Below are 24,922 nucleotides of genomic sequence, written 5' to 3'. Positions count from 1 at the left end.
ACATAAAATAGCCACTTGTTCTAGCAAGATGTAGGGAAAAATAAGATAATTGGCTACCCCTGAGAGAAAATGATTAAAATATCTTTCAGACTCACTGAAAGATATCATTTCTACATAAATACAAAACAATCACACAGTTATGCTATTCAATATATAACCAGGAGGACACAGCCATGTGGCATATCTTGCCTTTTAAACAAAAGAGCCAATCACTAATCTGCAAAGTCACCACCTGGTCTTTATGTGAAACATGGGCTCAGATTTTTCACTACACTGTACTTGCACATTGGGCTAGAACAACCTAAAAATACAGCATCTTTTTCTTCTTTTTTGAGTATAAGAAGCGATGTTTATGATACCATGCTGTTTTTAAACATGGTCTTGAAATGTGAGTTTGTGAAATACTCTTTGACATTTTGGTATTTTCCCATTTGGTTGGATAGGAGCTATACTTGCATGATTAAAAATAGCTGCCAGGATTGCTGCCGAGTGAACTGACTTGCCTTGTAAGGGACTTTGTTATATCCCAGTTTAATATGTAGATATATTGCCTTATAAGCAATCCGTAGGATGATTTCCCTGAAAAGGTGAAACAATGCGGCTCTGTGGCATTATCAAACATTGCTCTATATAAGCATCCCAACACGGCTACATTATTTGTGCCCCTATTGTTGCAGAAATTGCACACTTCACCTCTAAAACACAACATAATATTAATATCACATTTACTTGTGTAGGTGATGTTAAACCCCTTTCCCGTGTTTGAGTGGTCCGACTGGAACTCCAAGCGCATTATATGCCCATTACTGGCGATCTGCGATGGTACATCCTTCCCAGAGAATGTTCCAAAAGTGGTGGGCTCAGGCATGCCATCGTCTTTCACAATAAGATAGTCAAACTGGGGCTCCAACTCAAAATCACTGAAAATGAGATGGATCCGATTGCCCGGCTCTGCTAAAATGAGCCACACACAGTTCATGTTGTTTCCATATTCCTCTGGGTAGTTTGGCGAGAGGATGATGCCTGACGGAGTGGTGAAATTGAAGAAGCAGGAGACTGTGGAGATGAAGACAAATATATATATAATTCCATTACAAAGGTTACAATATTTATTTTCATCCACAATAGATACGCTATCGGGAACACAAATTGGTCTCTAAAAAAGATGAGATGAAAGAGGATTCACGTAGACCATTATAACGAGTTGTTTGCATGGGGCAGGAATGACGACATGTCATAATCTGAGCTTTGTCGAGAAAGTACAACATTTTATTTTTTTTATTATTGGTCATATCTCTGGACTTGTGTAGTCAAACAAACACAGAGTTCTCTTGAGAGAATAGGAAACAGTAACACTTTCCAAAAACAGATATATGATAATTGATGTCTCATACAGCAAACCTGGGAATTGCTAGCGTGGACAGATGCCATTCGGCTTCATATCTGCCCCTAATCTAGATGTCATGCTTTTACAGAGGCGATACATTAATCATTCTAAATGCCAACATGTTAATTATAACCAAGCATTTCAGAAAATGACTCTTACAGACGCAGCTGGGTTTGTTTCCAGACCACTGGTTATTTTGCTGGCACGATATTGTCCTCTCGCCGACCAATTCAAAAGCAGCCTGACACTCAAAGGTCAGCACATCACCATGTAAAAAACGGTCCCCAGTTCGCTTTCCATATGCAGGGACGCCTGGGTCTCCACATCCACCTTTCTCAATTTCTGTGGAAAACGAGAGCATGATTTATTTAATTTAAACATGTTGTATTCAGCCTGGCAATCTGACCACCTTTCGACACTGTAAGTAGAGTAACACGGTGGTGCTGCTCTAGGACTTGGAATTTGCAAAATCAAACAAAAATGTGCTTACTGAAATATATTCATATTAACATGAACTGCATAAGTCTCTAGAATTTCTGTGACATCAACAACAAAAATGGGAAATATATTCAAACCTTCAGAGGTGGACAAACCTATTAATGTTGCTATCCTAATATATTTAGATTGCTAGTTGCCTTTTATCATTTGCATTTAGCATTGCTTTTTCTGTGCCATCCTTGACAGTATCAGAGCAGCCCTTAGACACATTTTTGAATACTGAGCTAAGGCTGTATTTTTCCAGGAAATGTTTTGGAAGGCAGCATAAAATGACAGTGACAAACGAATGATGTTCAGGAAGAGTTCATTTTTATGTTAACAGCTATGGTGTCAGCTCAGCAGCAAGCGTTTTATTGACCCAGCCAGCTGATAATCTACAGGGGATGAGTTTCCCACTTGAGACAGATTCCACAACCTCTGCAAGGTGTTAAGAGCACACTAAATACCTGTGCTGCCACAGGTGATTAGTTCAAGAATCCACAAAAATCGTGTTTGGATTGCCAACTCATCAAAGCAAACTGCTTTTACAAGCAACAGTGTTAAATAATGCACAGGAAGGCTACCGGTAACATTAACAATTATAGAAATGCTCTGTTAAACATTTGCATATATATTTTGTACAGGGTTTTTACCACCATTAACACACTATTAAGCTAATGTGTTTACCTTGCTTGAGCTCTAGACCAAACAAATCTATAATGTGTGCTATTGACAAAAAAGTCAAATTTGCCAGGACAGGTCACTGTGTTTCTTAGACACTGGCAAGAAAAAGGCTAATAAATTAAATGTGATAGCCACCATGATTGGAAAAATAAATCATCCATCATTTTCTGTGCAATTAAGTGTAAAACAGTTTTTTTCAAAGTTCACATTTGTTTTTCTTTAGTAATTACACAAGCCTTCTCTATTTAAAATCCTTTAAAAGGTTATTTATTTTATGGTGATTTGATTTGTGGATTTTTTTATTTTATTAACAGGCAATTCTTTACCTGGAAATAGTGTTAGAACCTGGGGGAAGAGTTTGCCTAAAAAGGAAATCTATTATTTTTAATGCACTCTAATTCTTTTATTACATCTGTATGTTATTTACAACTACGTACATATGTTGACACTTTAGGGTATTTTTTGGTATTTCTTAAGGCAACAAGTATGCAGATCCATGACTTTTTTTTTTTCTTGCATTTTTTTTTTAAGTCATGTTATAGTTTTCTTCTACAGACAAGAAATTGAAGGCCTTAAATACTGAGAATTACAAATGATTGACACCAAAATAATGAGATTTAGGAGTTGTGGAGGGTTAGTCTTAGCAATAAGACTGAATTTCAGCTTATCGGTTTAGAATGAAATGTGTAAATAAAGGATTTTCATCAAGTATATGTTTTATTTTTATTCAAATTCATTTATTATTCATTTTAATTAATGTTTGAGAAACTTGAAATCATTTTAAAATGGATTGTTTACAATAAATGTGTAAAATAAAATAAAAAAATACTTATACTTTAGATGACAACTTCCTGGTTCTATAATTCTAATACAGTATTTTTCACAAATAAATAAATATTTTGAAATATATAAACAAAAAGAAAGTAAACACTGTAACCAACAGGGCCCTCTGTAATCTGGGAAGTGTGTGTGCATTGGGGATCAACGCGAGCATCAGGTGTGCTTCTGTGTGTAGAAAACGAAATGTGTGTCTGCGCCATTCATTAACATGATGACCTACTTTTGATTGATTAATTAATTCAAAGTTTGACAAATTCCGTGACATTCCGCATAAAACTGTGAATTCTGTTTTTATGACTGGATAAAGGCTACACTGCATAATTGCACTGCTTATCATGAGTCCACTTGCCTTATGTGAACATAAAAAAGCTTACATACCACCACTGGTGAAAGGGCCAGTTTAATTGCAAATATATTTTAATGGTCTGAGAGGATATTGTCACGTTCACGTGAGATCTGACTGGTACCGCGAGAACGTGCCATAAATCGTAAATTTTCATCAGTCATTTAAAGGTTTATTTAAATGATATGTTTATTTGTTGAATGCTGACGGCAAGCGAGAAGTTATTATGTTTGCCTTTCTGTTACTAATAATATAATATCAATCGTTATAATACTTTTTGTACACATTTAATTCATTTGTTTAACAGTTCTATCTGATTATCAGATAGACTTATATCTGTATTAGGCATTGTCAAAATAAAAGTCCCACCTCAAACACACCGATGCCTATGTAAAAAATAAAAGCCAAATTTTGACCGATATATCGGCCTTGGCGATATATCTGTCGACAAGTATTCGTGACTACTGTTTTTGTAAAGTTTGGAACTTCTGTTGAGGGGAAAACAATCGTTTGCCAATCTAAGAAATTTTAAATGAAGGTATATGATGATGAATTTGAGTTTGACATCATCTACACAGCCTCAAACAAAGTGTTCCACCAGTGGGTATCGGTGGAAATGTTGTCAAACATGACAACGTGACTAGAAGCACAAGTGTGAAATTGGGTTTACACAAAGTTAATTGGGTCTGTGTCATTGTGCTGGGCTATCCAGGCAGTGAGAATTCTTCAATTTTGAGGTTAGAGTTTACAGTGAAGAATGGCTAGGGAAAAATTTCAAGATATTAAACAGCATACTTTGTAAAAACATTTTTATTTTTATTTATTTTTTATTTATTTATTTATTTTTATTGAATAAATTAAAGTGTTTATTTTCACAAATAAAAATATAATATTATGTTCTATTTCTAGGTCCAATTGGTGACACTGATAATGTGAAGAAATATTACTTTTTCACTTAAATCATTATAATAATAATTTCAATTGTTACAAAATCATTAGCTGATCAAATACTAATAATATTTCTTAATTTAGAACAAGATGTAAAATGGAAACATTTTCAACCCACTGTCATGATGTTCAGATCTTGAACTGATAATTTGATAAGGGTGCAACATGTTTACTTGTGAACACGAAATGGCTGTTTCTGTAGCAATATTAATCGGTTTATCTGTGTATATGTAAAAACATGCCTCAGTGTGTTCTCAGATCTGACTTGTTTTGATGCTATTCTCCTACAGGATGAATGGCAGGTAAAATATTTCAGACAAGCTTTTCAAACGTGTCTTCACAGCACATATGCTGCTCCATTTGCCTTCAATTTGCATGCCGTTTTAAAACGGGTACGCTTTAGCAACCGAAAGTCACCAAGTCAAACATTTTCACTGTAAAAGAGTATAAACAACACACTGAAATTTCTTGGAAAAGAAGAAAAGGGTGACCATTTACAGTCCTGTTTCATCACTAGGAGTTGGGGGAAATTACCTTAAGAAAGAGAAAACCAGAAAGTGTTTCCAAACATTCCAGTGACATACCTTCATATACAGCCTTGAAACCTTGCGATCCGATCGTATCATCAGACTGCAGATGGAGCCACATCTGGTTACTCATACTCACAATCAAATCGGGCACGCTGGATCCCGTGAGACTAGAATAGAGGCACAAAATTGAAATGTATTCTTTGATTTGTGTACTGTATGGAGATATGAAAGAATAGAATATACACAAACTCAGTGCCTATGTCATGTGGCGGTTGCTTTTGAAAGAAAACTGTTATTCCATGAACATAAATAAGTAAGTCATGGAGGCGTTTGTGAATAGAAGCATGTGTTTAAAAGAAGAACCCTTTTTGCTTTACTCACACATAAAGGACTCTTCGAGCATCACCTATCTTCCCTCCGTCGCCCACTGTTAATGTATCGTATGCTCGCTCTAGATCAAACTCTTCAAAAGCCAGCTTGATGACCTACAGGAATAAATGAGAGGTCATGACAAACACCATAGAGCAAAAAGCCCAGAGCAGAATGGGCCTATTCACATGAGGCTGACTCAGAGAGTGATCGTATTAAAAGAAGAAGACAAACACAACAGCAAGGCAAGTCAGTCGTCGCCTCTCGATTCTTCTCCATGGCTACACATGTAAGGCTGATTGAAGAAGCAGAGATGAAGGTGCAATTAAATCATTTTGTTTAATTCAAGATATGTTAGATTTTGAGAAGTTCTGTCCATGTGTGGTGCGAAGCCCGAGGAAAGGTGATGCATGTTCATTTGATGTAAGCACAGAAAGGAAGGCGGCAGGAAGAAAATTGGATTCAAGGAGTGATTACCGGAAGGAGAAGAAAAAAAAAATCAAGCTTAATTAGGACAACCCTATTATCAACATCCACACATTTTTTTTTTTTTTTAAACGGACAATGAAAGAGCCATTATTTCTACAATATTCTGTCCCATCTTTAAATATGATTGGTGGGAATTTTTTTCTCTTTTTTTTTTTTTTTTTTTTGGTTACCTTCTACAATTCCATATTGAAGAGATAATTCACTCAGAAATGTCTTCATTTACCCCCCCCCCCATCCCCCCCCCCATGTTGTTCCAAACCCGTATGTCTTTCTTTCTTCAGTGGAACACAAAAGATGTTATTCAGTATGACAGCCTTAGTCATTTTTTTTCTCTTTTCTTTTTTTAATGCAATGAAAGTGAGACGCAATTGAGACTGCCTTTCTGCCTAGACTTTCCTTTTGTGTTCCACTGAAGAAAGAAATTTTGGAAAATTTTGAACATGAGAGGGAATCAAATTTATTTTATACTAATATTTTAATATGCAGGGAAATAAGTAAATTGAATAAGTTGATTCCCCCCCAAAAAGGTGTACACAACTATCTCACTGCCTATGCTGAATGATGAATCGCTATTTTTAGGAATCATTACTATTAGAAGTTAACTAGCTAGTCATGTCTTTTCCCCCGAAACCAAGTACCATGATCGCACCTTGCTTTAACAATACACGACTGTCGTTAATGATGTCACATGTGAGTGTTGGAGTAATAACTTCTGCTAATTAATCAAATGGAGATCACAATTAGCCATTTACCCTAACAACAGAAAGCTGTTATTTTTTTTATCATGTCATTTGTGTACACTTCTATATATTTTTGTATGTATATATGTGTGTGTTTGCATTGTTTTTTTTTTTTAAAAAAACACAGAATACTTGAACTATGTTGTGAACAATGGTACTTGCAACTGTAGTTGAAGCTTAATGATACGGTTGAGAAATGCACTGAACAAAATATAAATTTAGCGAAAGGTTATTGGTGATTTCCATATTCCTCCCCCAAAAAATATTTTAAATACACACGCTATAGAAGTCAGTGGGTACCAGAAACTGTTTGGTTACTCAAAATTTTCTAAATATATTAATTTTGTTTAACAGAAAAACTTAATTAATTGAAACAACAGGGTGAATAAGTGATTTTTGCTTAACAATACCCTTATTTGAAGAACAAGGCACAGAGCAAGGTAACAGAATAAAAAAAAAAAAATAATAAAAATTAAAAACATTAAAAAGACCTCTTTGTCTGGAATGTGCAACTTGGAAATGGGACTTTCTGCTGATAATTGTAATTGTCTTTTCATTATTGGCATTTTTTGCCTTATACATCATCTGCTTTCATTACAATTGTGGTTGAACTGAAGTATAAATATCCCACAAATAACTTACAATGTTACAGTTTTAATCTGGCAAATATTAGTGAAGTTATGCACTGGTAACAGCATCTTTAACTCATGGATAATTACTAATGAGAAATTTGTTGGTAAATGTGTTGTTCAGACATCTGCAATGTATGCATAAAAATATCAAATTAAATAAATATAGTGCTTTTAAATAGATCATTAAAACATTTTTTTTTAGTTTTAAAGAATACCAGTGTTGGATTCTGATCAGTCCAAACATCTTTCCAACCGTTTCAACTGTATTCCCAGGGTTGCAGACAACACATCTTTTACATTACTGCTTAACTACTATAGTCTGTGATTTATCTCACAAATATTTCTTTATTTCTTTATTTTCACAAAAATAACAGCACAGTGGAACATGCACATAAAAGTCAAATAAACGTTTTATAATTGCAACAGTGTCTATGGGTTTATTTATAGTAATAGAGCAAGCACGCTAGCTGTATCAGTTTAAAAAGAAAGGAACGATTCAGCAACACTGAGAAGATCTTGACAAGCAATCTGTATAAAATGTCAGTGCTGATACAGAGTTGTTTGGCGAGACCTTAAACTAGAAGTCTAAAATACAGGCTTTTAAATTATCCTGTCAAAAGTAAAGATTCATTTTGTTTTCTTCTTTTACTTACAGAAGACTTAGCAAGAGGATAAAAACAGCACTTGTGGTCTACATAAACACAATCAGAGAGTGACAGGTCATCCTAGCAATTGTTCTCTGAACCAGCTTGAAAGAATTATTGATTTCTTGATTTTATACAAAACTGAAAAGTCCTGACAGCTGCCTCAATGACTCTCCATGAGTTTGAGAGAAGACGGCTCGCGATGTTCTTCAGAAATTGCTAAATGGCGTGGTTTTATTGTGCATTTTTATTCGTTCAGGAGGGAGAAAAACTGAGAAAGTATAAGTTTTTACAAATCACATTTAGTGTTACAACCAGCTACAACCAGCATTCCCTCTGACCTGTGAGCTTTGTGGCAATGCACGTCTGATCTTGCCACTACACAAAGAAAATCCAGTCCAAAAATGATGAATGACTACTTATATTATACTACTTACATTTCATGTTAATCTGGCTTTAAATATTTCTGTCCAAAAAGGAGGTCATTTACCAACATAAAAACCTACTGCATCACATCAAGCTTTTATCACAACACACATTTTCTAGAAAACTATTCAAATATGTAAGAGCAATAAAACAAATTGCAAAATACTTTCAAATTCTGCCTGAACATGTCTGCATTCTCATCACAAGATGCATTAACATTACAAGATTCATTTGATTTCAGAAATACCATATACATTTACTCCCAAAACACTAGCCCTATACATGAAAAAACTACAAATTCAAATATTTTTTGAATGATCCCAATTCCCCCCAACCTAAACAGCTTAACTTTCAACCCTTCAGCCTAACAGCCCCATCTCCAAACTCATAGGAAACACGAAATACACCATAAATCGACACGCTCCGTAAGCAACAAAGAGGCTACAAATCTCCAATGCCTGTGATAAAAATACATTCTTTAGCCAGTACTGAAGTGCATGTTCCCTTCATTTTAATTAAAACAGATAGTATGATATACACAAAATGTACCCCCCATTATCAGGCACTGTCTGAGTAGTCATGTCCTTGCTGAGCTACAGAAATCCAGCATGCATTTCTGAATACATAATGCTGGAAGTATACTCTGCTGCTACTGGGAATGATTTAGATTCTAGGAACAAATTTGTAACTTTTTCATATTCTTACTTGACTCTTCTTATTCATGTACCATGACCAATGACCATCCAGATGATATAAAGCATTAAAATGTGACCCGTGCTGGCAAAATGATTCGGAAAGCCCAGTCTAATTTTGAGCTACGGGCAAATGAAATGAAAAATGTCTGTTATGGTCGAATTTGAGGTTTTCACAAAAATTAGTTCATTAAGCCCTCTGCTAGTGAACCCAGAGCTGCAAATAATAATTAAACATCTACAATGATCTTTATTCGTACGTTTTCTGAGAGGAGCACCTTTTTCTCTCCTCACTACTGGACGACTGCTGCTTCTCACCACAAGTTGTAGGTCTAGTGTTGCAAATCGCAGCATTCCAGCTTTGTGAATATTAATTTCAGTGAAATACCAGTGAAATATGATTTTCAAACCCATGCTGATGAAAACAAACCGATTGCGCTGACTGACATTTGCAAAGTGCGTGCATAATACACACCTCTCTGTGTATTATTGCAAAATATGTCTTGACAAGATTCACATAATCATAATCTATTATGTCCTACATGAACATTTAGTTAGTGGTTGTGGAAAAACTGATGTGTAACATTATATTAGATCCATGCATTGATTAGAGTAAGTATTAATATAGATATTTCTCAATGTTAATCAAACATTAAAAGAAAAGACATGCACTTGCATTTTTGTTCTTATATTTAATAACAAAAATAAAATAAACCTAAATAGCTATATTGCGAATAATAATATAGTCACTATAATTAAAGAAAAATTTAATGGAGGAAAATAAGTAACGTTGTTTGGTGATTTTGCTTTGGAATCATCAGAAAACTTTAACTGGAGTGTTCTCAAAATTAACTTTGCTGACTCTTTCACCTTCAAATGGCTGTAGCTCAGTCCAACAAGTCATACTGTATATCATTTAGAAGGTATTTGAAATTATAATGTTGAATTATAAGGTTTTTTTTTTTTTTTTTGTCTTTGAAAATTGCTCTTCCTGACTAATTTTGCAAGTAAGGGTCACATATTTAACCTGTTTTATGTTCAAAGTTTGGTGACATTAAAAAAAAAAAAATATAGCCATCCAACTGTCGGCAATTACAACATTTCTGAACATCACAGAAAAGAATAAAATAAAAAAAAATCAACCTAGTGGAAAATGCGTTGAAATATATTAAAGCTAATATGAACTAAATATTTTAGCTAAAGCAACTCAAGGACAGGAACAAAGAATTTTATGAGATGAATCTGACTGAGATTACGTACATCAACTCTGTAACCTATTTTCTAGTAAATGACGTGGTGCGGTGAGTTCTCTTGTCGGTAAATGGCTTCTCTTTTGTATGGACAATAAACATTATCCAGGCCAGATCAACATGACAAAATGCTACTGGTTTGTAAGCATGCTGATATCTATTACTGAAATTGCCTTAAATCTGACTGTATCAGCAGTCAGAGCATATTGTAGAACATGACCTTCTTGTCTCAGACCATATGCTATGACAGAGACAAAGATCAAGACTGCATTTTTATGATCTTTTGAGGTCTTAACATTCTGTTCTGAAAAGAGTAAAAAAAAAAAAAAAAAAAAGTTAACTTTTAAAGAATGTTTAATGGTGGAGAGTGCTTTCTACATGGAATATTATAAGAAGGGCCTCTAAGGTGATGGTTCAACATCATCTAAAAACAAAAAGCTAGATAACAAAGGAATTGCGTTTGCATTTTAGCGTAACCTTTCCCCAGGAAGCCTAACACAGATGAGTGTAAATTTACCACACGTGAGACTGAGAGTAATATAATTTACTTTGTGAATCACATGATAAGCATGTGACTCCTTTACATGATTAGGATGTGCAAATGTATAGTATTCACAAAACAGAATGCAAAAAGTACCCAAGTGCCTAAATGAGCATCCGGTGAACACTTTACCCTTACCCATGGGGCCACAGGAGAGGAGTCATTAATGGAAATGAGGTGACGCTGGCAACACGTGACAAAAGCAACATGGAGAATGTCTTATTGCTGCATTACATTCATACTACACTTGTTATATACATATTGTACAGTTGATGTCAAAATATGACATACCCTTTTCAGTACCAGAAAAATGTAATTTTTTTTTACCAAAATAATAGGGAACATACATGTTATTATTATTATTATTTATTTTTTAATACTAACCTGAATAAGATATTTCACATACAACATGTTTCCATTTAGTTCCGAAGAGAATAGTTTAGATATACAGTGTGTGTGTTTGTGTGTGTGTGTGTGTGTGTGTGTGTGTGTGTGTGTGTATATATGTATATATATATATAGAGAGAGAGAGAGAGAGAGAGAGAGAGAGAGAGATAGATAGATAGATAGATAGATAGATAGATAGATAGATAGATAGATAGATAGATAGATAGATAGATAGATAGATAGATAGATAGATAGATAGATAGATAATGTTAGCCTGAATGCACTTTAAGTCTTTTAGGATAAAAGTGTCTGCTAAATGCATACATTTACTTTAAAATTTAAAATTAAATTATATATATATCAAAAGTTTACACAAAAGTTTAAACTTTTGAATATAATTGTCATTTAATTTAGTATTGTCCTTTAGACGCTACAGAAGATGAAGTCAGATAGTCAGACAATTAAGGATATCAGTGATACCACGTTAGAATTTGATCAGAATAAACTAAAATAAAAAATAAAAAAAGCTTCATGATTAGTATATTCTACTTAATTATGCCTTTTAATGCATTCTATATAGACTCCCTTCTAGAGCCTTTCTGTTCAGCAAAAGCAGAAACAATAAATAAACAAATAAATAAATGTATCTTTCATCATAAGATCAAAGCAAAAACATGTGGCCAGAAGTGAAAATATACTGGTTGTGACATGGCATGCATTTAATGTTTATGATATTCAAGTCTGTCTATGATGGTGGCCAACAGGTATTTTTGATTTACCGGCATGTCACTAAGATTTTACAGTAGTCTATCATCTGTATGACTAATTATAAGCATCCAGTTTCAGAAGGATGCATTTTATAAATCAGATATTTTTTTTCCTATGATTCCAATGCTCTAGAATCTGAATGTTTAACAAATTCAGATGTTCTGGGAAGACTACAGTTTGCCTGATAATTTCATGGATACACAATACACCAAGACAACATAAAAAGAAAAAAATAAAAGAAAATAAGTAAATATCCCAAACTAAGAGACATTATGTGTTCAAAAACGTGTTTAGGGCTCCAATACAATTAGAGCTCACCATCATTCAGGTTGAGGATGATGTCTCGTACAGTCCTTGTTTTTTGCTCTTAAATTGATCAAAACTAAAATGTTATTCTCTTTATCAAAGAAACCAACCTTTTACATTGCATATTCTAAAAATAATAATGTTTTCCACAATAAAGGAACAAAAGGAATTAGCGGTTTCAATCAATGCAGTAAAATAATTTCTACTTATTCACATAACTTTACTGCCTTTTTATCATGAAGTTTAAATAAATATCAATATTTGATACATACATTGCATATATACATACATACATACACACACGCAAATATAATAAATCGTACAAGTCTGCATACTTCTGAATTGGCGTATATGGTGAATATTTGGTGTATTATCCAGCTAAATAGTTGCTAAATGTCAACTAAATATCTGAAATGAAAATTGTGTTATAATGTTAGATCATTTTTACAGTAATTTCAAGATCTGAAAGTAAATCCAATAAGATCACACAGACACATTATCCCAGTATTAAAATCTGGATAGATGCAAAGCATGTGGAGCAGAATAGGTCTTGTTTACTCTAATATGTTGTTTTGACTTTTTTCATTTGGTCTTGATTTAGTAACAAAAGCATGAGTCACTCTCACGGTGTATGTCGAGGTCATGCCGCATTGTATTACCATCACTCTTTCCACAGAGCTGAAGACATGTGGCCGAACCTAATCAATTCTGGAGACGCAGTAATGGCGAGAGACAGTCAGGGCAAGAGGTTGACAATTATGCAAACACTGTTGACTGCAACGGAAATGTCCTCACAAATTATCCTTAAGATTATTTTTGACATATATGCAAGGTCCCATCCAATGTGTCTTGGTGGCTATTTAGCTGCATATCATGTTTGGGTTTGCAGATTAAAAATGGAATGTAAGTGTGTTTTGTGGGCTTGTACACTGGCATAACTTGGAGTCAGCCTTAGGAAGCAATTTAGATTTACATTGCAGACGTACCTTCTGTGGATCCACCGTTGTTATGACCCACACGCAGTGTGCGTTATTCTCATACTGGACGGGGTAATTTGGAGATGTTATGATGCCTTTAGGGCCCCGCAGATTAGAGCCACAGGTCCTAGCTGTTGAAAGGGTAAACAATACAAAGAGAGCAAACACATATTTAGCAATTGCAATGTTTTTGTAGTTATTGCTGTTGCTATTGAAAAGAATGAAACGCAATATAAGTTATATGACAATAGGATATTCAAAGACATATAATCGTCAATACAAGAATTTAATGCAGTATAATCAGGCTGTCATCACTATCGCTTTGTCAGCTGCCTAGAGAAGAATTCAAAAGCTTTTCCAAGAGGTAGGCATGTGTCATTCATAGAAGGCAATCAGTGCAATGCATTGAGATGAGTTCACTGAAAACAAGCAAACAAATTAATACAAGATGGTGGATGATAAAAGAGAAATGCAGGTTACAATTTTTATTCTTTCAGTAAACAGTGCAATCTATTTATAGATTGCCTATTTTACTCAAGGAATGTATGCTGTAAGGAGTATTGTGATTTTAGCTTAGCGACATGCTAATGTCAAACTCATTTTCAACTTACAATCGTTTGACACTAGCAATTCGTTAAGAATGAAAATTGTTACAGTGAACTATTTTTTATCAGTGTGTTTTTGTATTGAATAGATTAAAATCAGCATGTATAACTGATATTTCTGTTCCTTAACCTTTCTTATTATTATTTTTCACTGAGCTTGTCACATTGTATTATTGGATTTCCTTCTCCATATGCATAAATGAAAGGCTGTCTTAAAATGTGGTATTTTTAGAAGGGATGTTATAATGCTGCCTACCTTTTGGAATGGTCTTTGAGTCCACAGTGTACCTATGATGCCTAAAATGCTTTATTCATACGCAGCTCACTAGTCTTTCAAATAGATATTTCTATCCAGCCCCACACTAAAAACACTTCCTCTGAACACATCCAGCCCTCACGACCTGAGCTAATCTTTTTGAGGTCATGCCTCAGAATAACTTGACTCAATCATTGACAAAGTCAGGGTATTTTTTCCAACCCTATACTGTGCCAGGTTATTAACTGCTTCTCCCTTGTGTTTAGTCAGGGATTTTCTTTGACAGCTTTAAAGAGCAGCTGCTCTGTTGCTGTGGCTTCATTGGCTTCCTCACATGATACTAAGGAAGTTTTGGTTTGGAAGGAAGTAGAGATGTGAAGAGATTGAGTAGCATATATTCTCAAACAGGGCTTCTTCACTGCTTATGTGAAAATTAGTTAAATATAAAATGTTTAAAATGTAGTAAAAAATTTTCCAAACAAGTTATTTTCTCAGAAACATCAACCACTAAACTGGTGTTTGCAAGTCAGCAAATGAAGAGTGTTAAACATATAGGGAAGCTTAGCCATTGCTTCTGTGTATTGTAAATTTGCTGCATTTGACATCTTATTTTCACTTGGTGGTTGTTCATTTTGCATTAACATCTGACTACAAATTGTTAAATACATGCAAGGAAGACAAAACTAACTGCAATGTATTATGCAAACAGACTTAAGAAAGAGGACCAATAAGAACTCAGTATGCAAAGTTTACAATGTCAGTCACAGTTTGTATTTCACACATTCTATTAATTAGCAGTGGGGCTAAAATCAACATATCAGATGAACTGTGACTGTTTCTTGAACTGATTTGGATTGACCTAATATCTAGCCACCATTTATTCATATTCATACAGTAGATGCTGTTTCATTGCCATTTCAAAAACACCATCTGCAATGGCATTTGCAGTCTCTGGCATTAATGAATAATGCACAAAATTGAATGTATAATGTGCTAAATGAGCATAAAAAAGAGCCTAAGGATAAGCTCTACAACTTAGTACAAAATGATGAATAAGCCCTTTTTTTGTAGAAAATCCAAGTAACAACAAACCCACTTTAAAGGAAATACATGTAATGTGCATTATTTTTGTATTTGATGGAGTAATTTGGAGTTGTTGTTTGGATGTTATAGCAATGATTCATATGCATCTGCAGAGGTACAATAGTCAGGGGTTTGGAACCCTAACATGAATGTTTGAGCAATATCAATAGACTGTCAGACTCATAAATATAGCAATTTAATATCAAAAATAAATAAATGTGATTTACAGTGCATTCAGGCTAACAATTTTTTTACCTATCATGTGGTCAAGCTATATATATAAATATATATATATATATATATATATATATATATATATATATATATATATATATATATATATATATATAGCAAAAGGTCTATTTTTTTAGTTTGCAGAGTGTATGTTTAATATCAGCATAGTTTAAGCCATGCTTAAACACAAGGAAATATCACAAGGCTAAAAAGTCTTCATCATCCTGTTTTATACCCTTACTCCTAACATATCAGAGAAAGAAGGCAAGAAAGACATTTAAAGGCATAAGGTTTCTTGGCACTGCTGAAGCAAAAACTTTCTGAATCAATCAGTCATCGGCAAAAATTGTGTGAAGAAATTGTCAAACATGGTTAATACTCCGTCTGCCAACTCAACACACTGCCTTATTGTTAAGAAAAAAGCTAATAATAATAATAATAATAATAATAATAATAATAATAAATAAATATGCATTATTTGCATTAATTATAGTGCTGAATTGCATCAGCCTTGTTGCATTTCTCAGATCTTACAGTGTGTTCAAGTGAAGTCAGAGTTACAATAATTATAAGTTTCCAAGGGCCAAATTTACTAAAAGCTTGCACCAACACAAACTGTCTTTTGGCGTTAAAATAGTACTGTCAGGACTTACTAAAGAGAAGAAGAAGAATTAATGCTGAGAAGGTGTGGAAAGTTGTTTTTGTGCCTGGCCTTACTGAATATGCATTTGTAGGAGTTAAGACACACAATTTATAGGAGAAGATCATTAAAATTAATCACGCAACATGATTTACTAAGGTTTGCTCTTATCAAATTACTGGTATTTATGTCATTATTCAATTCCCAAAAAATCATGTCTTAAAGCCAGCAGTAATTTACGCTACTCTTGGTAGATTACATTGGTAATTATGAAAAAATGATCTTGCTGCATCTGTGTTCTTTAATATCTGCATTGTCAGTAAATTACCCGCAGAATATTCTCCTACCATCAGAGCTTTTATGGAATTGTGCTTTAATGCTAATTTTCCCTGTTTATTAAATCTGGACCCAAGTATTAAAATCATATATTACCCACTGCTTGTTACCTGATGCACTAGGCTCTTGATGTATATATATTTGAATGAATCTAGCGATTGATGTATTATTCTGGCAACAACAACATAGCTGTCACGTGTGGCTGCTGTGAAAAACACGACACAGGAACATGATGGGGAAACCACATTTATTATAACTCAAACACAGAAAACTAGGAACACAATCACAATAAAAAGACAACACTGAACACTGGACACAGGAAACACTAGGGTTGGGTAACGAAACTCGCCTCATTTCGATGCATAAATGCCTGAGAGATCGATTGGAATATTTGTCCTGGTTCTCTGAAATATACACTAGAAGCATGGGCGTCGCTATGCTTTTTTTTAGCAGAGCTACAGCATTTAGCTCCATACACTGTACACAAATTTGCGATCGCCTCAGAGTCAGTCCCCTTAAATTTCATATGAACATGGCAGAAGATTGGTCTCCTCTCCGTCTTTCAATGCGCTCTTCAATCTGCAGACCACGGTGGAGCAGTGCAAGCGGACTCAAACAGAAAAAGAGGACACAAGGTGTGTTTATCGATAGATTGTTAGAATATCTGTATCTGCGCTGTTCTTTGTCATAAATACAGTTTACAAAAGGTATCAAGGGAGCAATCAGTTTCTACTCTCTACTGTAAAGTTCATTCACCACTCATCACACCACAGCTGTTTCCTGCAGTGACAATCTAGCCCTTAACACATATGAATGCATACTTTAATTACACTTATTTAAATATACTTATTTTAAATTATACATATTTTATACATACACTACTGTGCAAAAGTCTTAGGCAGTCTGTTGTCAGACTGCTTGTGCATTCAACAATCCAACTAGATTATTATTAAAAATGAATGGCAAAATTAATGTTTGGAAATGTAAACTGATATTTCCTGCTGACATACGAAAGCAAAATATATAAATAACCATGGGCGTAGGTTTTGGGGGGGGACGCTAGGTACTAGTCCCTATCAATATTTTGAGATTACAAATTTGTCCCCACCAATATTGCACTCCTTTGCACTGCTATTTGGATCGATTCCAACGGCCAGGACGACGACAGTACAAGAAACGCCGTAATTTGATTGGCGGCGGGGTATCTGACAGGCTACACGCGCGGGCCAGGACTACTTTTGTGTTTGCACTAGCATCGAGCGGGTGGTGTGTGTGCGCGCGTGCGCGCATGTTGAAGACGCCGAAGGCAAGTTACCTGGGCTGTCTCTCTGCCACATACAAAGGCCAGAGTAAAAACATTTTAATATTCCGGTTTGCCCATTTTTATACTTTGTAGATGCCACCCAAGAAGAAGAAAGAATAAGAAGCTTTTTCATAAAGCAGAGTCAGAGTGTAAGTAGGCAAAATAACTAGCTAGCCACAAAATCTATCTTACATCAAAAGAATGGCACCAGTACCATTTTAAAAGTATCGAAATGGCACCGTAATTGGATAAAACCCCATCAATACCCAAACCTAGGAAACACTGGGCTTAAGTAACAAGGAACTAACAAGCATAATTAAGGGAGCATACGTTAATGGAATGTCAATCAACCATGAGGGAAAACTAGGTCACGGGAAGCACATGTGGGGTTCATGCTAATTTTCTTAGAGAGGACTCCGGGTCTCCTGGCTGGCACAGGCACTGGTTTGGGCTCTAGAGTCCACTCAGGGCTGCATTTAGGAACAGAAGGCCTTCCTGGGCTGAAGGCCTTCCTGGGCTGTCCTCAGCAACAGAAGCCCACTCTGGGCTATACTCAGGAACGGGAGCCCTCTCTGGACTTTCCATGGAAAAAGGAGCCCTCTCTGGGCTAGACTCAAGATCTGATGCCCTGCCTTGGCTAGATGAGGAAACAGCAGCCTTCTCTGGGCTTAATGTGGGAACAGGTGCCCTCTCTGTGCTAGACTCATGATCTGAGGCCATCCCTGGGCCAAACTCAGGACCAGAAAACATCTCTCGACTCTGGTCAAGGGCTAGAGTCTGGGCTGTCTCTTCCTCCTCATTCTCCTCTCTTGGGGTGAGGTGAAGGAGATAGCTGCTATCATTATTGGGCTTGGGAGTGAATCCACCGACGGGCTTGAGAGTGAAGCGGCCGGCAGGCTTGTGTTTCTGCTATGGGGCTATAACAGTCGTCAGGAGACAGGAATCGAAACCAATTATAGTCATCAAGCCCTATTTGAAAGCAGGCATTAACCATGTGATCGATCCAGCTTACCAGATGCCATCCATCCTGCTGGATGTTCCAGATCAACTCCTCAGCCCAGTTCATACTTAGCTTGGTTCTGTGTTCTGTCACGTGTGACTGCTGTGAAGAGCGTGACGTAGAAACAGGAACGGGAAATCACATTTATTATAACTCAAACACAGAGAACTCAGAAAACTAGGAACACAACCTGTCATAGTCTTCAGCTGGTGTGCCCAGGAATGTGTCTGTGTGCTGCTTGTTTAAGAAGCTCTGCCTCATCCTGTGTGCCTTCCCTTGCTTTGCCAAGCTGTGCCCTGTTCTGGCCTTCATGCCTGTTTCCCCCTCTTGGGGTAGCTTTTGTAAGTTTTCATTATTTATTAAGAGCCCTATTAATGCATCTTTGATTCCTCGCCTCATCTTTACACAGACTATGACACAACCACTATACACAGACTACACTGAAGACTGGACACAGGAAACACTGGGCTTAAGTAACAAGGAACTATTAACGATAATTAAGAGAACACAGCTGAATGGAATGACAATCAACCATGAGGGAAAACTTGGTCATGGGGAGTACATGAGGAGAAACACACACACACACACACACACACAGAGAGAGAGAGAATGTCGAGGGGTGTGATAATAGCTGGATCTGGATCCATTTTGATGTTATAAGCATTGTTAAATAAATTAATTATGTCTGTTACTGTATGTTTGACAATGTGAACAGCTTTAGGTGTTACTCATGAGTAGAACATATATATATATATATATATATATATATATATATATATATATATATATATATATATATATATATATATATATATATATATATATATATATAATAGTTTCTAAACTATAAAATATAATGAACAAAGATATGAGATTAATTTGATTTAGTATAGCTAAATATCAAACCCTGGGTTTTGGAATAGAATGAACATGTTGATTCATCAGAGTTATGGTGGTATAAGTGAAGTGATTAAGTGAAGTTAAAGTGAGAGGTAATGAGAGTCAATGTTTGCAAAAGCTAGCAAAACTTTAATTAAAACTAGCTTATTTTTTTCTTTCTTTCTAGTGAGTGAATGACAGCACCAATTAAAAGTAAACATCACTCCTCATTTATCTGCATGATGAAATTAATAGATGTGAAAAAAAAAGGCAAACTAACACTAAAATGTGAAGTCATAAAACAAACACAGTTGTACTAAATAAACCCAGCCTGGACAGCTCATACTCTAACACAATGTTTCAGTTTATACCCATCTGGAAATCTGCATTTAGATTAGTTTGTTCCAACTTCATAGTCTGATAGCCCCTCCCCCTCTGCTATGGAAGGAAAGCTGTGGCAGGGTGTTTTATTTTATTTTATTTTTATTTATTTTTTTTTTATTTATTTTTTTTGGGGGGGGGATTAAGCACATAATCTGAGTATTTAAAGTTTGGAATAAATCTGGCATGGAATAAAGCATAAATATGCGAAATAGGACATACCTAGTGTGATGATAGCATGTTGCTAAGCTAACAGTAAAACTAATAAAAGGGACGACTAGGGATGAAAATTAGCCAGTGTTGGATAAATCTACCACATTGTACATTTTTATGTATTATTAAGGTGCATTGTCCTTGGTTAAAAAAATAAATAAAAATAAGCATAAAAGTACAAAAAACACACCAATACTTTGTCAAATCTATTAGTCTATTAATAAAGTCTATTAATACTATAATGTCTATTTATTGATGTAACTGCAAAGTCACTTAATAGAATGTCTAAAAACTATCAAAATGAGGTGTTACTTTTTTCAACTAAGATTGGTGCAATGATGATTTTGCAATGCAATCCAAAGATTATCTTTCAAAGACTTGTTGCCCATTTTGATTTAAATACTGATATGTAAGAAATAGAGATCACAGTCATCAAGAAAACTATAAATGCATAATTCAAAACCAGTTATTTTATATATTCACATGTGTTAGTGATGTCTTTGTTAAATTTGTGTGGCACAACTATTTGTATGTGTTCCTCATGTGTGACCTAACTCCCTACTGCCATGTGGTACACATCTCACTTAACAGGATCTGACAGCGTCCCTACAGAAAGTGTCTTAGCAGGGGAAAAGAGAGCCATATTTGCACTTACTCCGACAGATAGGCCTGTGGTCACTCCAAGCCGCCAGGGTCTCAGTCACTCTCTGGCAAGTGATGCTCTTTGATCCTTGCAGTACGTAGCTGTCGTCACAGGAAAACTGGATGCTGGCTCCAACCCTGCGGAAGTTGAAATGACCGTCAGCAATCGACCAGCTACATGAGTCATACCATCAACATGAGACCCTCCATTTCTCGGATGCATTCTTCCTTTGTTAGATGAAAGCACTTTCTGTCATACGTCTATAAACCGCTTGTCTCTTCTATTTCCAGAATCACCCACTTCGTATGCCATTAAATGCAGAACATGTAATAGCCCTTGGTTCTTTTTCTAAGGGCATTAGAAACCCACTTAGCAGCGGTGACCAAAGGTCCTGGTGGTAATGGCCTATCGGTATGGGAGTTCAGACGGACGTGTCAAACAGCGGGCCCAGGCCTGATTAACGCTGTGTCATGCAGTTAAAAAGGACAAGCGCAGCAGATAAGAGAACAAAAAGAGGACCTACTGGAAGCTTGAGCCAATTCTTTTCCCATTCTCAGGAATCCCCGGATCTGGACAAATGTCTGCAGCCATCCCACCTTGGCTTACTGCATGAAAGCAGAGCATGCAAGAGAAAGAAGACAAAAACACACACAAAAAAAAACAACCAAAAAAAAAAAAAACATGAGGAAATAAATGAGACATTTTGTGTGAGATAGTGACTGGTGCATGTTCAGAAGGATTTCACCAGATGTACTGCCTAATTGCTGAACTCTTATGAATACAAAAACACTCATACCAGTATGTAAAGTTGTCTTGGTCAAATTTCACATAAAAATCAAAAGAAGCTAATAGGAAATTATATTATATTTACAGCATATTTAAGGATCATTATCATTCGTGTGACAATTAAAGACATTAAGCACAAGAATGTCAGTCATTGTGCAATGCCTTGCAATTGAGCTGATAATAATAATAATAATAAAAAATAAATAAAATAAATAACAATGATGCATTGTGCTTATTTATCATTAAATGATATCATTATGTCTTAATTAAATATTAGATAAATATGTAGAATGTTTATTTCTAAGAGCAAACCATGCCATATAAGCTATTAAGAAGAAAAGCAATGGAATGTTCTTTTTCAACAGTCCACAGTGTACAGTGTTCATAAGAATGCCAGTAAAGATTGCATTCACAGGTGGAATATCTATTCCTGTAGAGCTGACAGGGGATTTAGTGATGGTAAGCTCAAGGCTATTTGCCATAAAAAGCAAAGAAAGGTCAAAGCATGTCCCATGTTCCTCCCCTCCCCGCTCTCTTGTTCCTCCTAAGCCACAGTGAGTTTGTGTTCACACAGCCTCACTTCCTGACATCCCTGTGAATTCAGTTAGTGGCCAAAATCACATTAGGTGAGTTTATGGATGACTTAATTTCAGGTGCAGCACTGACCATTTTTCCATGTTTTAAATATTTCACTATTTCATGATATGTGGAATTATTACAAAACACTGTTTTAAAGTGTGGAACACTGAACCATAATCTTATAAAATCTATAAAATGGCTTAGAATGGTTTTAATCAAAATTATTTATGCAAGAACAAAGTTAACGCCTTGAATTGCACTTTATGACATTTTTTTGGGTTACTGAAGTATAACTTTAATAAGACTTTAAACTGTCATTTAATATTAATTGCTTCAGTAGTTTCCTCAAAGGAATGGTATTGGTAAAGACATTTTATAATTATAATGTTATAATTAAAAGGTCTGGTTGATCTTTGTCTCAGCTGGTTGAGCTTTGTTTGAGACAATTAGTAACAAGTACCCTAGATATGTAGGAGCAGAACTGTATATTGTTTTGGAGTTTTGTCTGTACTTTTTAGTTTTGTACAGACAAAATAATTTAATTAATTTTACTAACTGATAGATGGACAGATAGATGACAGACATACAGACAGACAGACAGACAGACAGACAGACTGACTGATTATGATTCAGTGAACATTGTGCTGCATAATTTTTAGATAAGCTTGTGGCCTAATAGGACATAAAAACAATCTACATTTTGTCACTTTCTTGTCAGTCAGAGGGTCTCTTTGTGTTTAAGTCCTGTTTTTAGCCAGAAAAAAAGCTGCACCAGACTTCATTTATAGAGGAAAGTCTAACTTGATGTAGGTGACACAAGATTAATTAACACATAGAACCCACACAAACCATTTTTTGTAAAGTAATAGGCCCTGACCGACAAAAAAAAAAAAAACACTTGAATCAAGAAGCAAGGTCAATGCATTTGCAAGAGGTGTGTTTGTGCATGTGTGTGTGTGTGTGTGTGTGTGAAATGCCCAAGGTTTTCACTTGTGGAGAGAGGCTTTTTGATCACCTGCCATGTCCTTCTTTTTGATGTGGTCTTCAAATGTCATCTCCCCTGATTGTTGATATCAGTTCCTGAAGTTACTCTGTCTGATCAAAGCGAGTGTCTGTTTTTTATGATCTTTTTCTTGGACATTTATTTTCCTCCTTATAGTGCCATGCAATCACCTCAATATGTGTCAAAGACTTTCTTATAACGCACATGTAAACGTTTAATACATAACTGCCAAGTGTACTTCCATTCCAATCAAAGATCTAAGAGCTGCCCTTAAAGGTGCTGCAAGCCATTTCACAAACGTCTGCCAGATTTAGCTACCAAAGATTAAAAATCACATTCATTTTCTTCATAGAGAAATGGAGTCATTTTTTAGCAATAATACCTTCTATGATAGACTGATCAAAAGCTCAAAGGTTAAGGAATAATACACTGATTTTAGAAATACTAGTACATTTGTACTATTAGTATATGTATATATATATATATATATATATATATATATATATATATATATATATATATATATATATATATATATCACTGTAAAACCGAACAGTGAAATTAATCAAATGAAATTAGTTAATTGCACTCAAATAATAACGAAAGTTCATTGGACTTAATTTAAATAAGTTCTGTTAACTCAAAAATTTGTTGTAGTGAGGTGAACTTAAAATGATTGTGTTTTCTAGTTCCCAGCATGCTTTGCATCAGAAAACAAGGAAAATAAATTTAGAAATTACAACAACTAAATTATCAATATGCAACAAATAAGCAGTTTACTTAGTAAAATTAATGTGTTCCCTCATCGGACATGTTACAGTATTTTCTAGTAAAACATACTCCAATAATTGTTCCCTATCGCAAATTCACTCGTACGGCATCGCTAGAGCTTTTTTCTGATTACTGAAGCCTTTTCCACAATGCAGTGTAATGCACTGGTTCATGCTGTAAATAAAAATGAATAAATAAAATAAAATACTGAGGCAGCGGAGCTGCACAAACTTATGGCCATAAAGCCTGCCAGAGCCTGCCGAAATGGGCAGGGTCATCTGGCTATATTAGTGGGCATGCTGGCATAGGATCCTCATATTTATTCTCCTTTAGCTACGATGATCTTCTCTTCGCTGATCTCTGAGACTTGATCAAGCTGATTCAGTGGCTGCTGTGCTCAGCTGTTCACCACTCTGCCTCTTCAGTGAACCGGTCATGATCCGCCTTCTGCACATGCAAGCTGCTGATTCACCACATCCCCTAAAGTTTAAAAGAGCAAATTTCTGATAGCAAATTCCACAGAATTGATTAAAATGCCAAGCCACTATTTCATAAAGGGGCACAGTGAATGCATTTCCTGCTTGCGGAAGTCTCACCTCTCTGCACTTGCAGAAGGCTCCGCCCCTAACACCTTCCCATTTTCTTCCAGGAGCCTCTGAGGAAAAAACAGTGGGGCAGAGGAACTCAGCACTGAGATACCCACACGCCCACATGTGCCAAAGCTTCTCTCATTAGTTTCACCCACCCAGACCAATGTCCATCATTGTGACTTGATCTCAT

General features: G+C 35.4%; 1 protein-coding gene across 1 annotated transcript in view; it reads right to left on the bottom strand.

The window, feature by feature from the left end:
• LOC127970623 (CUB and sushi domain-containing protein 1-like) overlaps positions 1 to 24,922 on the bottom strand; it is a 531,205-nt gene that overhangs the window by 146,569 nt on the left and 359,714 nt on the right. The window contains exons 8-14 of the mRNA XM_052573279.1: positions 21,527 to 21,608; positions 21,016 to 21,140; positions 13,440 to 13,561; positions 5,591 to 5,694; positions 5,264 to 5,376; positions 1,547 to 1,729; positions 730 to 1,056 (exon numbers count right to left, since the gene is read on the bottom strand). Coding sequence (XP_052429239.1) covers positions 730 to 1,056; positions 1,547 to 1,729; positions 5,264 to 5,376; positions 5,591 to 5,694; positions 13,440 to 13,561; positions 21,016 to 21,140; positions 21,527 to 21,608 — 1,056 coding nt within the window. The remainder of the gene's footprint in view (positions 1 to 729; positions 1,057 to 1,546; positions 1,730 to 5,263; positions 5,377 to 5,590; positions 5,695 to 13,439; positions 13,562 to 21,015; positions 21,141 to 21,526; positions 21,609 to 24,922) is intronic.

This window comes from Carassius gibelio, chromosome B13, assembly GCF_023724105.1.
Source record: "Carassius gibelio isolate Cgi1373 ecotype wild population from Czech Republic chromosome B13, carGib1.2-hapl.c, whole genome shotgun sequence".
NCBI lineage: Eukaryota > Metazoa > Chordata > Actinopteri > Cypriniformes > Cyprinidae > Carassius > Carassius gibelio.
The sequence above is the reverse complement of the archived record's forward strand: the minus strand, read 5'-3'. Positions and strand labels throughout refer to the sequence as shown.